The sequence below is a fragment of the Cervus elaphus genome, chromosome 9 (genome assembly GCF_910594005.1).
Source record: "Cervus elaphus chromosome 9, mCerEla1.1, whole genome shotgun sequence".
Classification (NCBI taxonomy): Eukaryota; Metazoa; Chordata; class Mammalia; order Artiodactyla; family Cervidae; genus Cervus; species Cervus elaphus.
Window position 1 is genome coordinate 41,357,470 of NC_057823.1, and position 13,713 is coordinate 41,371,182.

General features: G+C 39.9%; 1 protein-coding gene and 1 non-coding gene across 2 annotated transcripts; both read left to right on the forward strand.

Moving 5' to 3' along the window:
• The first annotated feature begins 743 nt into the window (after positions 1–743).
• Positions 744–850, forward strand: LOC122701071. Its single transcript, XR_006342921.1, has one exon. It is a non-coding gene; the product is annotated as a U6 spliceosomal RNA (small nuclear RNA).
• A 9-nt stretch (positions 851–859) lies between these two features.
• Positions 860–1,178, forward strand: LOC122699964 (small nuclear ribonucleoprotein E-like). Its single transcript, XM_043912462.1, has one exon. It carries the CDS (start codon positions 900–902, stop codon positions 1,176–1,178), a length of 279 nt encoding a protein of 92 aa, XP_043768397.1. The 5' UTR covers positions 860–899.
• The last annotated feature ends 12,535 nt before the right edge of the window (positions 1,179–13,713 follow it).

Consider the following 13,713-nt stretch of genomic DNA (forward strand, 5'->3'; position numbering starts at 1 on the left):
ATAATGCACTGCTTTTGGGAAAGAGTGAATGGTGAGAACAAAACAATGAGGGCTCTGATAAAGACAATATTGAGTGCTTAAAATGGCACATACCCAGTTTTTTTTTTAAAAGCAAGCATTGTTCTTCTGCAAGAGATGATGTGAAAAATATTTCTAAATGTATGCCAACCAGAGAACCATAATGAGCTTACTCATTGATGTCAACTTTGTCTTCAGCTCTGCTCAATATTCATCTACAGGAGAGGAAGTTAAATGTCAGACCTGTCTTTTTTTTTTTTTAATAACACCCACCAAGCTGTAAACTCAATCAACAGAGGAGCCTGGAAGGCTACAGTCCATGGGGTCACAAAGAGTCTGTAGAGTACATCATGAGAAATGCTGGGCTGGATGAAGCACAAGCTGGAATCAAGATTGCTGGGAGAAATATCAATAACCTCAGATACACAGATGACACTATGCTTATGGCAGAAAGTGAAGAGGAACCAAAGAACCTCTTGATGAATGTGGAAGAGGCGGGTGAAAAGATGGCTTAAAACTCAGCATTCAAAAAACTAAGATCATGATGTCCAGTGCCATCACTCCATGGCAAATAGATGGAGAAACAATGAAAACACTGACAGACTTTATTTTCTTGGGCTCCAGAATCACTGCAGATGGTGACTGCAGCCATGAAATTAAAAGACGCTTGCTCCTTGGAAGAAAAGCTAGGACCAACCTAGACAGCATATTAAAAAGCAGAGACAGTGCTCGCTTCGGCAGCACATATACTAAAATTGGAACGATACAGAGAAGATTAGCATGGCCCCCGCGCAAGGATGACACGCAAATTCGTGAAGCGTTCCATATTTTTGCTTTCTGAGAGACAGTGTGGAGTAGTGTGGTGCTTCTGAGTGTCCAGCATGGCGTACCGGGGCCAGGGCCAGAAGGTGCAGAAGGTGATGGTGCAGCCCATCAATCTCATCTTCAGATACTTGCAAAATAGATCACGGATTCAGATGTGGCTTTATGAGCAAGTGACTATGCGGATAGAAGGCTGTATCATTGGTTTTGATGAGTATATGAACCTTGTATTAGATGATGCAGAAGAGATTCATTCTAAAACAAAGTCAAGAAAACAACTGGGTCGGATCATGCTAAAAGGAGATAACATCATTCTGCTCCAAAGTGTCTCCAACTAGAAGTGATAGATGAAGTGAGAAATTGGCAATACCGTTGCGTTTTTTAGGTGTCTTTTGTTAGAGATGTAGTTCTAAAACTTGTATTCATATTGTTCTGCTCACCCTTATGTTATTACCAGATGGCAATAAATGCTGTGGGACTGTTTTTATCAAAATAAATAAATAAATAAAAAGCAGAGACATTACTTTACCAACAAAGTTCTGTCTAGTCAAAGCTATGGTTTTTCCAGTAGTCATGTCTGGAAGTGAGAGTTGGACTATAAAGAAAGATGAGTGCCAAAGAACTGATGCTTTTGAACTGTGGTGTTGGAGAAGACTCTTGAGAGTCCCTTGGACTGCAAGGCGATCCAACCAGTCCATCCCAAAGGAAATCAGTCCTGAATATTCATTGGAAGGACTAATGTTGACGCTGAAACTCCAATACTTTGGCCAGCTGATGTGAAGAACTGACTCCTTGGAAAAGACATTGATGCTGGGAAAGGTTCAAGGCAGGAGGAGAAGGGGACGACAGAGGATGAGATGGCTGGATGGCATCACCGACTTGATAGATCTGGTTTTGAGCAAGCTCCGGGAGTTGGTGATGCATAGGGAAGCCTGGAGTCCTGCAGTTCAGTTGCAAAGAGTCGGACATGACTGAGCGACTGAACTGAACTGAATTTACCAGGAGATGGCATCAGATGCCACAAGTTAAGGCTTCAGTCCCACAACACTGTCCCACATCCCAAGCCCCAGCCCCAATTCAGACACTAATCTCAAGTTTAGGTTGTTATTTGTGGCTCTAACATACTGGCTGTAAATCAGAAGTTTCTTCGCCCCCTCCTCCAGTTTGATTAATTTGCTAGAGCAGCTCACAGAATTTGGGAAAGCCATTTTACTTACTAACTGGTTTATTATAAAAGGGTATTACTCAGAAACAGCCTGATGGGAGAGATTCATAGGATGAGGTATGGGGAAAGGATGCAGAGATTTCTTGCTGTCTCTGAGGACCACTTTTCCAGCACCTCCACAGATTCACTCTCTGAACCCTAGTCATTTTGAGATGTTACAGAGCTTTCATTCCATAGGCATAATTGATTGAATCATTGGTCATTGGTGATTGAACTCAATCTCCAGCCCCTCTTCCCTCCCCTGAGAATGGGGTGGGGCTACTTTCAACCCTCTAATAGCGTTTTGTTCTCTGGCAGTTAGCCCCCATCCTTAGGTGTTTTCCAGAAATTACCTCATTAACATAAGGTCTGCTGCTGTTGCTCAGTTGTGTCTGACTCTTTACAACCCCATGGACTATAGCCCACCAGGCTACTCTGTCCTTGGGGTTTTCCAGGCAAGAATACTAGAGTGGGTTGCCATTTCCTTCTCTAGGGGATCTTCCCAACCCAGGGATCAAACCTGGGTCTCCCACATTGCAGGCAGATTCTTTATCATCTGAACCACCAGAGAAGCACCAGAACATAAAGTCTGGTGTGGTTGAAAAGGGGGTGTTATGGCTATCAAAAGACACATTTATCACTCTTTTTTGTTGTTGCTGTTCACTCACTCAGTCATGTCTGACTCTTTTCCACCCCATGGACTGCAGCACACCAGGCTCCCCTGTCCTTCACTGTCTCCCGAAGTTTTCTCAAACTCATGTCCATTGAGTCAGTGATGCCATCCAACCATTTCATCCTCTGTCACCCCCTTCTCCTCCTGCCTTCAATCTTTCCCAGTATCATGGTCTTTTCCAATGAGTCGGCTCTTCACATCAGGTGGCCAAAGTGTTGGAACTTCAGCTTTAATATCAGCCCTTCCAATGAATATTCAGGATTGATTTCTTTTAGGATTGACTGGTTGGATCTCTTTGCAGTCCAAGGAACTCTGAAAGGTCTTCTGCAACACCACTTTTAATTTCGTGGCTGGAGTCACTGTCCACAGTATGAGGAGTAGAAGGATGTGTGCTCATCTTCTCTGCAAGAACACCAAAATCGCAACTAGCTACTGAACAGCTGTTACTGAGTCCAAGCTCACTCTGCTTGCTGCATGACAGGCCAGTGAATCTGAGCGAGGAGGTGCTGAGGCAAGGAAAATGACTTTAGTCGGGGAGCTGGCAGACTGAGAAGATGGCAGGCTAGCACCTCAAAATAACCATCTTATTGGGGTCTGGATACCAGGTTCTTTTATAGATCAGAGAGAAAGAAGCAATGAGGAACTGGAGTCAAAAGGGAAAATAGAGAGGGAGAGGCAGTGGGGGAAGTAAAGTGAAATGGTCTTCAGTCTTCCAAAACATCTCCAAGGGAATGTCCAGCCTTTGGAAGGGGTGTGTTAATCTCCTGTATTCATAGGTGGTCAGGGACAAACTGTCTCCATGAGCTGAACTTTAGTTTACAGTCAAGCAGAGAGGCAGGGGCCTCCAGGCAAGCCATTGAATATGAACTATAATAATAAAAGCAGTGAAAAGCAAGTCAAAGAAACAATTTCCAACATGGAGTCAGAATTGGCTTCCTCCCTGCAACACAACTATTGACAGGAGGATGTTGGAACCCACTGAAAAAAAAGACACTCCACATCCAAGGACAAAGGAGAAGCCGAAATGAGACTGTGGGAGGGGCACAGTCCTGTTAAAATCAACCCTCATACCTGCCAGAGACTCTTGGAGGCAAAAACAAAACCTTGTGCACACCAGGATCCGGGGAAAGGAGAGGTGACCCCCACGAGAAATTGAACCAGACCTGCCTGTGAGTGTTTGAGGGTCTCCTGTGGAGGCATGGGTCAGCAGTGGCCTGCTGTGGGGACAGAGACACGGACAGCAGCAATCCTGGGAGGTGTGGTGTTCTCGCATAACTCCTCTTGGGGGAGTTCGTCATTAGCCCTACTGTAGAGCCGCCAGGCAGATGATCCACAAACTGGAGAACAGTTATACCAAAGAGGTTCTTGCACTGCTGGGAAAGTTCTAGGCCCCACAACAGACTTCCCAACCTGGGGATCTGGGAAAGAGACTGGGAATCCCCAGTGAATCTGACTTTGAAGGTCAGCGGGATTTGATTATCACTCTTATCACTTAGGAAATCCTAAGGGTTTTGGGAAAATGGAAGAAGATCATGTGTATATATATATTTGTTTTATAAATCACAATATCACAAACTAGCCAAAGCAGCAACTTTCAGCAGTCATGTTAATGATACTTCTTAGTTTATCTGTTCTCTTTTTTAAATGCAGATTTTTACATGTACATTTTCATAAATGTTGATAAATTTGTTTGACCCCAGGTAAAACATAGAACATTCTCATCATCCCAGGAAGTTCCTTCAAACTACTTCCCACTCAAAATGACCCACCCAGAAGCAAACACTGTTCTGATATCTTTTGCTGTAAATTAGTCTTGCCAGTTCTAAAACTTGATATAAATGGAACCATGTAGTATGTACTTTTTTGTGTCTAATTTCTTTCCCTCAACATGATATTTATGAAATTAATTCTTTTGTATTAATTTTATTTAATTAATTTGAATTTAATTCTTTTGTATAATTTTGTCTGTGTATTGATATTTCTTTTTATTAGTGTATAGTATTTTATTGCACAAATGTACAATGTTTATTCATTCATCTGTTGATGGACATTTGGATTGCTTTCAGATTGTGGTGCTGGAGAAGACTCTTGAAAGTCCCTTGGACTGCAGGGAGATCAAACCAGTCAATCCTAAAGGAAATCAGCCTTGAATATTCATTGGAAGGCTTTATGCTGAAGCTGAAGTTCCAGTACTTTGGCCCCCTGAAGCAAAGAGCCGACTCAATGGAAAAGACCCTGATGCTTGGCAAGATTGAAGGCAGAAGGAGAAGGGAGTGGCAGAGGATGAGATGGTTAGGTAGCACCACTGACTCAGTGGATGTAAATTTGAGCAAACTCTGGGACATACACATAGACATTATTGGCTATGCCAAAGCCTTGATTGTGTGGTTCACAATAAACTGTGGAAAATTCTGAAAGAGATGGGAATACAAGACCAGCTGACCTGCCCCTTGAGAAACCTATATGCAGGTCAGGAAGCAACATTTAGAACTGGACATGGAACAACTGACTGGTTCCAAATAGGAAAAGAAGTACGTCAAGGCTGTATATTGTCACCCTGCTTATTTAACTTCTATGCAGAGTACATCATGAGAAATGCTGGGCTGGATGAAGCACAAGCTGGAATCAAGATTGCAGGGAGAAATGTCAATAACGTCAGATATGCAGATGAAACCACCCTTATGGCAGAAAGTGAAGAAGAACTAAAGAGCCTCTTGATGAAAGTGAAAGAGGAGAGTGAAAAAATTGGCTTAAAGCTCAACATTCAGAAAACTAAGATCATGGCATCTGGTCCCATCACTTCTTGGCAAATAGATAGGGAAACATTGGCTGACTTTATTTTTCTGGGCTCCAAAATCACTGTAGATGGTGATTGCAGCAATGAAACTAAAAGGCACTTACTCCTTGAAAGGAAAGTTGTGACCAACCTAGATAGCATATTAAAAAGCAGAAACATTACTTAGCCAATAAAGGTCCATCTAGTCAAGGCTATGGTTTTTCCAGTGGTCATGTATGGATGTGAGAGTTGGACTATAAAGAAAGCTGAGCACTGAAGAATTGATGCTTTTGAACTGTGGTGTTGGAGAAGACTCTTGAGAGTCCCTTGGAGTGCAAGGAGATCCAACCAGTCCACCCTAAAGGAGATGAGTCCTGGGTGTTCATTGGAAGGACTGATGTTGAAGCTAAAACTCCAGTACTTTGGCCACCTGATTGGTAGAGCTGACTCATTAGAAAAGACCCTGATGCTGGGAAAGATTGAGGGCAGGAGGAGAAGGGGACAACAGTGGATGAGATGGTTGGATGACATTACCGACTTGATGGACATGGGTTTGGGTGGACTCCGGGAGTTGGTGATGGACAGGGAAGCCTGGTGTGCTGCAGTTCATGGGGTTTCAAAGAGTCAGACACGACTGAGCGACTGAACTGAACTGAACTGAACTGGGACATACTGGAGGACAGAGGAGCCTGGCGAGATACAGCCCTGGTGTTCACAAAGAGTCAGACACAACTTAGTGACTGAACAGCAACAATAACAACTTATTATGAATAAAGCTGCCATGAACATTGGATCACAGATATTTTGGTGGGCATTCTTTTATTTCTCTTGAGTAAATACCTAAGACCAGAACAACTGATTGTGGGGTAGGGGTATTACTGTGTTTGGGCTGCCATAACAAAATACCACAGACTGAGTGCTTTAAAAAACAGAAATTTATTTCTTACAGTTCTGGAGGCTACAAAGTCCTGGGGAGTTCTGATCTGAGAAGTCTAAGATTGAGGCATTAGCATGGTGGATTTATTCTGAGGCCTCTTCTCGTGGCTTGAGGGCTGTTGCCATGTGACCTCTTCTTTGTGAGTGTAGGAAAGAGAAAGAGAGCAAGCTGTCTAGTGTCTTTTCTTATAAAAGCTCTAATCCCATCATGAGGGCCCCACCCTCATGACTTCATCTAAACCCTAATTACTTCCCAAAGGCTTCATCTTCAAATCCCATCCCATTGGGGTTAGGACTTCAACATATGAATTTGGGGGGGACATAGACATTTAGAATATAACAATAGGGAATGTTTAACTTTAAAACAAACTATTAAATATTTTCCTAAAGTGATTGTATCATTTTATACATCCAGGAGCAATGTAGGAGAGTTCCACTTGTCCCACAAGTTCACCAATGCTTGGTACTGTCATCTCTTTTGTTTTTGCCTTTTTATTGAGTATTAATGGCATCTCATTGTATTTGTAATTTGCATTTCCCTGAAGACTTATGATTTGAGCCCCTTTTCAGGTGCTCATGGGCCATTTTTATATGTTCTTTTGTGAAATATCTGCTCAAGTCTCTTTGAAGTCACAATCGCAGTTTTCAAGGACTTTGTGAAATATGATTTATTTGGTACCAAAGGATACAAGCAGGTCTGAGGGGAGATAGGAATTGCAGTGATGTGGAATGTGCTCCATTAGAGCTATTTTTCTTATTTTCCCAGCCATAAATTAAATTTTATTAAACCTCTAGATGCTGTATAAACATAAACTGTCCCTTAGTCTTTTGATCACATTAACTTAATTTAGCTGCTCTTAAACTTCCCCTGGTAAATTTAGTTGTGTCAAACAATGGTTATGTAGGTAGGGAATTCCTCTGAAAGGCCTGGCTGAATTGTTTCTAACTCAGATTGATAAAAATTGATATCAAAACTTATCAACTCAGTTCAGTTATTTCATGGTGTTAAGAAATTTATCCTGAGCAGAGACTCTACATTCTCATTATATGCTATGTTCATCATTGCTCAGCTGTGTGCCTGAGCATAGCCTGTGTCTTCAGATGACCCCAGTTGGCAGCACCCTGCTCATTCTATCAGTAGACTTTAGGGATCACACTGCCCATCATCCTCATGGTTCCAATCCTTGCATCATCTTTAAAATTTTTCTATATAAGGTTTAATTATTGAATTGCCTATAACATAACAACATATATCTGTAATCAGTACTGTATATCATTATACCTATTGTTGTTCAGTCACTCAGTCCTGTCTGGCTCTTTGTGACCCCATGGACTGCAGTACACCAGGCTTCCCTCTTCTTCATCATCTGGAGCTTGCTCAAACTCATGTCCATTTAGTTGGTGATGCCACCCAACCACCTCAACCTCTGTCATCCCCTTCTCCTCCTGCCTTCAATCTTTCCCAGCATCAGGGTCTTTTCAAATGAGTTGGCTCTTGGCATCAGGTGGCCAAAGTACTGGAGCTTCAGCTTCAGCATCAGTCCTTCCAATGGATATTCAGACTGGATTTTCTTTAGGATTGTCTGGTTTGATCTCCTTGAAGTCCAAGGGACTCTCCAGAGTCTTCTTCAACACCACAGTTTGAAAGCATCAGTTTTTTTGTCATTCAGCCTTCTTTATGGTCCAACTCTCACATCCGTACATGACTACTGGAAAAACCATAGTTTTACTAGACGAACCTTTTTTGGCAAAGTGATGTCTCTGCTTTTTAATATGCTGTCTAGATTTGTCATAACTTTTCTTCCAAAGGGAAAGTGTCTTTTAATTTCATGGCTGCAGTCACCATCCATGGTGATTTTGCAGCCCAAGAAAATAGAGTTGTCACTGTTTCCATTGTTTCCCCATCTATTTGCCATGAAGTGATGGGACTGGATGCCATGATCTTAGTTTTTTTGAACGTTGAGTTTTAAGCGAATTTTTTCACCTTTTCTCTTTCACCTTCATCAAGAGGCTCTTTAGTTCCTCTTTGCTTTCTGCCTTATACCTATACCAGTTAATAACTTTGAAATACAAATCTAATCTTGTCCTATTGTTGTTGTTGTCACCCAGTTATGTCTGACTCTTCATGACCCCATGGACTGCAGCACACCAGGCCTCTCTGTCCCTCACCATCTCCCAAAGTTTACTCAAGTTCATGTCCATTGTATTGGTGATGCCATCCAGCCATCTCATTCTCTGACACCCTCTTTGCCTTTTGCCCTCAAGCTTTTCCAGCATCAGGGACTTTTCTAGTGAGTCAGCTGTTCGCATAGATGACCAAAATACTGGAGCTTCAGCAAAAATTATTGGTTGGTTTAAGGTGCACATATTTTGAAACATTTACACTTGATCAAGTTCTGACAAGTAATCCACACTTTTTCTGTTCTCATTCAGGTTATTGATGACATTACATTAATACTTTCTTTCATTTCTCAGCTCAGCAATACACCAGCCCAAGAAATGTGACTTAGTGGTGCAAAATCAACTAACAATTCTAGTCTTAAATCACCTCTAGTAACCTATGAGTGGCAGCGTTTGTTGAAACCTTAGCTACCTTTTTTTGATACAAGAATAATATTTTAAAGAAGAAAAATTCATAGAGTCTGAGTTCCCTTCATTAACAAAAATCAAGTGACAATAACTTGTTTAGCAAACATCAAGTAGCAGCAAACTGTGGCATGTTAATCTCTTGGTACCATAGCATATATTTTGTAAAGATTTCAAGATACCCTTTACAGATTTCTTCCTGTGCCCAAAGCAGTATGCTCATAAGGCATGTGATTCTGTGTGTTCTAAAGGCCTCCAGACACCAGGTAAAAATGAGCCCACACAGAAGGACAAATCTGAGAAACAGTCTCTTGGCTGAAGTGAGCATTCTCTATCCCAATAGGAAAGGTTGATAATTATGATTAGTAAATGTACCCATACAGCTTAACATACAGAAAAGTTTAGATCTTATATCTTCTATCCAAGAATATATAGTTAAGGTTAGATAGGTGTAATTTTAGGGCCATTATCCTGACCAAGTATCCAGACACCTCTTCTGGCCCAGCAGCCATAATTTCAGCTGACTTCACACCACTTTATTGTTCCACATATGTTTTGAATAGATACAAGGAGCAGAATGTGCCAGCTGGTATTTGTCAGACATTTCCATTCAGTGGGAATAGTCTTTTCAAAGTGCATACAGCTGTTCAGTAACTGTCTCCTTGGATGTTTCAGGGGATAGCTCAAGTACAAGGAAGCAAGACTCATGATGGCTTTGAAGCCCTAGGCCCCATCAAATCGAATGTATCTTGTAACAACCTATGAGCATAGCTTAGTTTCCAGGGATCCTGCAAGAGACTTACCTAATCTAAATACACTTTGCCAATCAAGAGTCATTTTTATCTTAAGCAATGTTGCCTCATTATTCAACTGATGACTCTTTTGAACAGGTTACCAAGGCAATCAGAACCATAAATAAGATTGATTAGAAAAAAAAAAAGATTGATTAGAAAGAAACAGTAGACATACTTCTTGGTTGGTTACCAGGGGAATAGAGCTATTAATAGAATGCTAATCCAAGGTCAAATTCCTTCATCAGAGAAAGAGAAAAGATTCCCTGAGCTTATTACCTATAACCTATCCCCTAATTCTTTGGTTGTTTTTATAATTAAACTGTGCTTTGAGATAATTATTGATTCACATGCAATTATCAGAAATATCACACAGAGGTCCTGTGTATACTTTAATGTTTCACCAGTGTCAACATCTTACAAAACTTACAAAAGTACAATAATGCGCTTGTTAGCTTTTTTAATACAGAAAAGAAGACAAGTTAGTATATACTTGGTTAGCAGGACTTATACTGTAAAATGAGCCACTGACAACCAATTTACTTATTAAATAATTAGGTGATTTTTTAATCAAAATAATATTTAGTATCCATAATATTTTTATAGGAAAATTTCTAGCAAATAATAGTATAACAGTATTTAACACACCAAACACAATGTTAATTGACAGAATTATCAGTATCATTTTCATCCTTCAACAAGTGTCTCTTTTAGGTATCTCAAACTCAGTAATTAAAAAAAATTTTTTTTTTAACTGAGGGATAATTGCTTTATAGAATTTTGTTGTTTTCTGTCAAACCACAACATGAATCAGCCATAGGTATACATATATCCCCTCTTTTTTGTAATCCCCTCCTGTCTCCCTCCCTATCCCACCCCTCTAGGTTGATACAGAGCTCCTGTTTGAGTTTCTTGAGCCATACAGCAAATTCCCTTTGGCTATCTATTTTACATATGGTAATGTAAGTTTCCATGTTACTCTTTCCATACATCTCATCCTCCCCTCCCCCCTTCCCATGTCCATAAGTCTATTCTCTATGTCTGTTTCTCCACTGCTTCCATGCAAATAAATTCTTCAGTACCATTTTTCTATATTCTGTATATGTGCATTAGAATATGATATTTATCCTTCTCTTTCTGACTCACTTCATACTGTATAATAGGTTCTAGGTTCATCAACCTCATCAGAACTGACTCAAATGTGTTCCTTTTTATGAGTAATATTCCATTGTGTATACATATCACAACTTCTTTATCCATTCATCTGTCGATGGACATCTAGGTTGCTTCCATGTTCTAGCTATTGTAAATAGTGCTGCAATGAACAATGGGATACATGTGTCTTTTTCAAATTTGGTTTCCTCATAGTATATGATTAGGAGTGGGATTGCTGGGTCATATGGTGGTTTTATTCCTAGTTTTTTAAGGAATCTCCATACCGTCTTCCACTGTGGCTGTATCAATTTACATTCCCACCAACAGTGCAAGAGGGTTCCCTTTTCTTCACATCCTCTCCAGTATTTATCATTTGTAGACTTTTTGATGATGGCCACTCTTACTGGTGTTAGGTGATATCTCATTGTAGCTTTGATTTGCCTTTCTCTATTAATGAGTGATGTTCAGTATCTTTTCATGTGTTTATTAGCCATCTGTAGGTCTCTATTGGAGAACTGTCTGTTTAGGTCTTCTACCCAGTTTTTGATTGGGTTGTTTGTTTTTCTGGCATTGAGTTGTATGAGCTGCTTGTATATTTTGGAAATTAATCCTTTGTCAGTTGTTTCACTTGCTATTATTTTCTCCCATTCTGAGGGTTGTCTTTTCCTTTGCTGTGCAAAAGTTTTTAAGTTTAACCAGGTCCCACTTGTTTACTTTTGTTTTTATTTCTGTTACTCTAGGAGGTGGGTCATAGAGGATCTTGTTTTGATTTATGTCATTGAGTGTTCTGCATATGTTTTCCTCTAAGAGTTTTATAGTTTCTGGTCTTACATTTGGGCCTTTAATCCATTTTCAGTTTATCTTTGTGTATGGTGTTAGGAAGTGTTCTAATTTCATTCTTTTACACATAGCTGTCCAGTTTTCCCAGCACCGTTTATTGAAGAGGCTGTCTTTCCCCCACTGTATATTCTTGCCTCCTTTGTCAAAAATAAGGTACCCATAGATGCATAGGTTTATTTCTGGGCTTTCTATCTTGTTCCATTACTCTATATTTCTGCTTTTGTGCCAGTACCATGCTGCCTTGATGACATTAGCTTTGCAGTACAACCTGAAGTCAGGAAGGTTGATTCCTCCAGCTCCATTCTTCTTTCTCAAGACTGCTTTGGCTATTTGGGGTCTTTTGTGTTTCCATATGAATTGTGAAATTTTTTGTTCTAGTTCTGTGAAAATGCCATTGGTAATTTGATAGTGATTGCATTGACTCTGTAGATTGCATTTGGTAGTATAGTCATTTTCACAATATTGATTCTTCCTACCCAGGAACATAGAATATCTATCCATCTGTTTATGTTGTCTTTGATTTCTTTCATCAGTGTCTTATAATTTTCTGTGTACAGTTCTTTTGTCTCCTTAGGTAAGTTTAAGTGAGTAAGTCACTTAGTCATGTCCAACTATTTGTGACCCCATGGACTATACAGTCGATGGAATTCTCCAGGCCATAATACTGGAGCGGGTAGCCGTTCCCAACCCAGAGATCAAACCCAGGTCTCCTGCATTGCAGGCGGATTCTTTACCAACTGAGCTATCAGAGAAGCCATATTCCTAGATATTTAATTGTCTTTATTGCAATGGTGAATGGATTGATTCTTTAATTTCTCTTTCTGATTTTTCATTGTTAGTATATAGAGGTGCAAGTGATTTCTGTGTATTGATTTTGTATCCTGAAACTTTGCTAAATTCACTGATTAGCTCTAGTAATTTTCTGATGCTGTCTTTAGGGTTTTCTATGTACAGTATCGTGTCACCTGCAAACAGTGATAGCTTTATTTCTTTTATGATCTGGATTCCTTTTATTTCTTTTTCTTCTCTGATTGCTGTAGCTAGTACTTTCAGAACTATGTTGAATAACAGTGGTGAACGTGAACACCCTTGTCTTGTTCCTGATCTTAGGGGAATGCTTTCAGTATTTCACCATTGAAAATAATGTTTGTGGTAGGCTTATCATATATGGCCTTTACTATGTTGAGGTAGGTTCCTTCCCCATTTTTTTGAAGAGTTTTAATCAGAAATGGGTGCTGAATTTTGTCAAAGGCTTTTTCTGCATCTATTGAGATTATCATATGGTTTTTATCTTACAATTTGTTAATATGATGTATCACATGGATTGATTTGCATATATTGAAGAATCCTTGCATTCTTGGAATAAACCCAGTTTAATCATGGTGTATGCGTTTTCTGATTTGTTGCTGAATTCCATTTGATAAAATTTTGTTGAGGATTTTTGCATCTATGTTCATCAATGATATTGGCCTGTAGTTTTCTTTTTTGTGTTGTATTTGGTTTTGGTATCAGGGTGATGGTGGCCTCATAGAATGGGGAAGTATTTGGAAGTGTTCTTTCCTCTGCAATTTTTTGAAAGAATTTTAGAAGGAGAGGCATTAGCTCTACTCTAAGTGTTTGACAGAATTCTCCCGTGAAGCCGTCTGGTCCTAGGCTTTTGTTTTTGGGGAGATTTTTGATCACAGCTTCAATTTCAGAGCTTGTAATTGGGTTTTTCCATAATTTCCATTTTTTCCTAGTTAAGTCTCATAAGATTGAACTTTTCTAAGAATCTGTCCATTTCTTCCAGGTTATCCATTTTATTGCCATACAGTTGTTCATAATAGTCTCTCTCTCTTTTTTTTTTTTTACATTTCAGTGGGTTTTGTCATACATTGATATGAATCAGCCATGGATTTACACGTATTCCCCA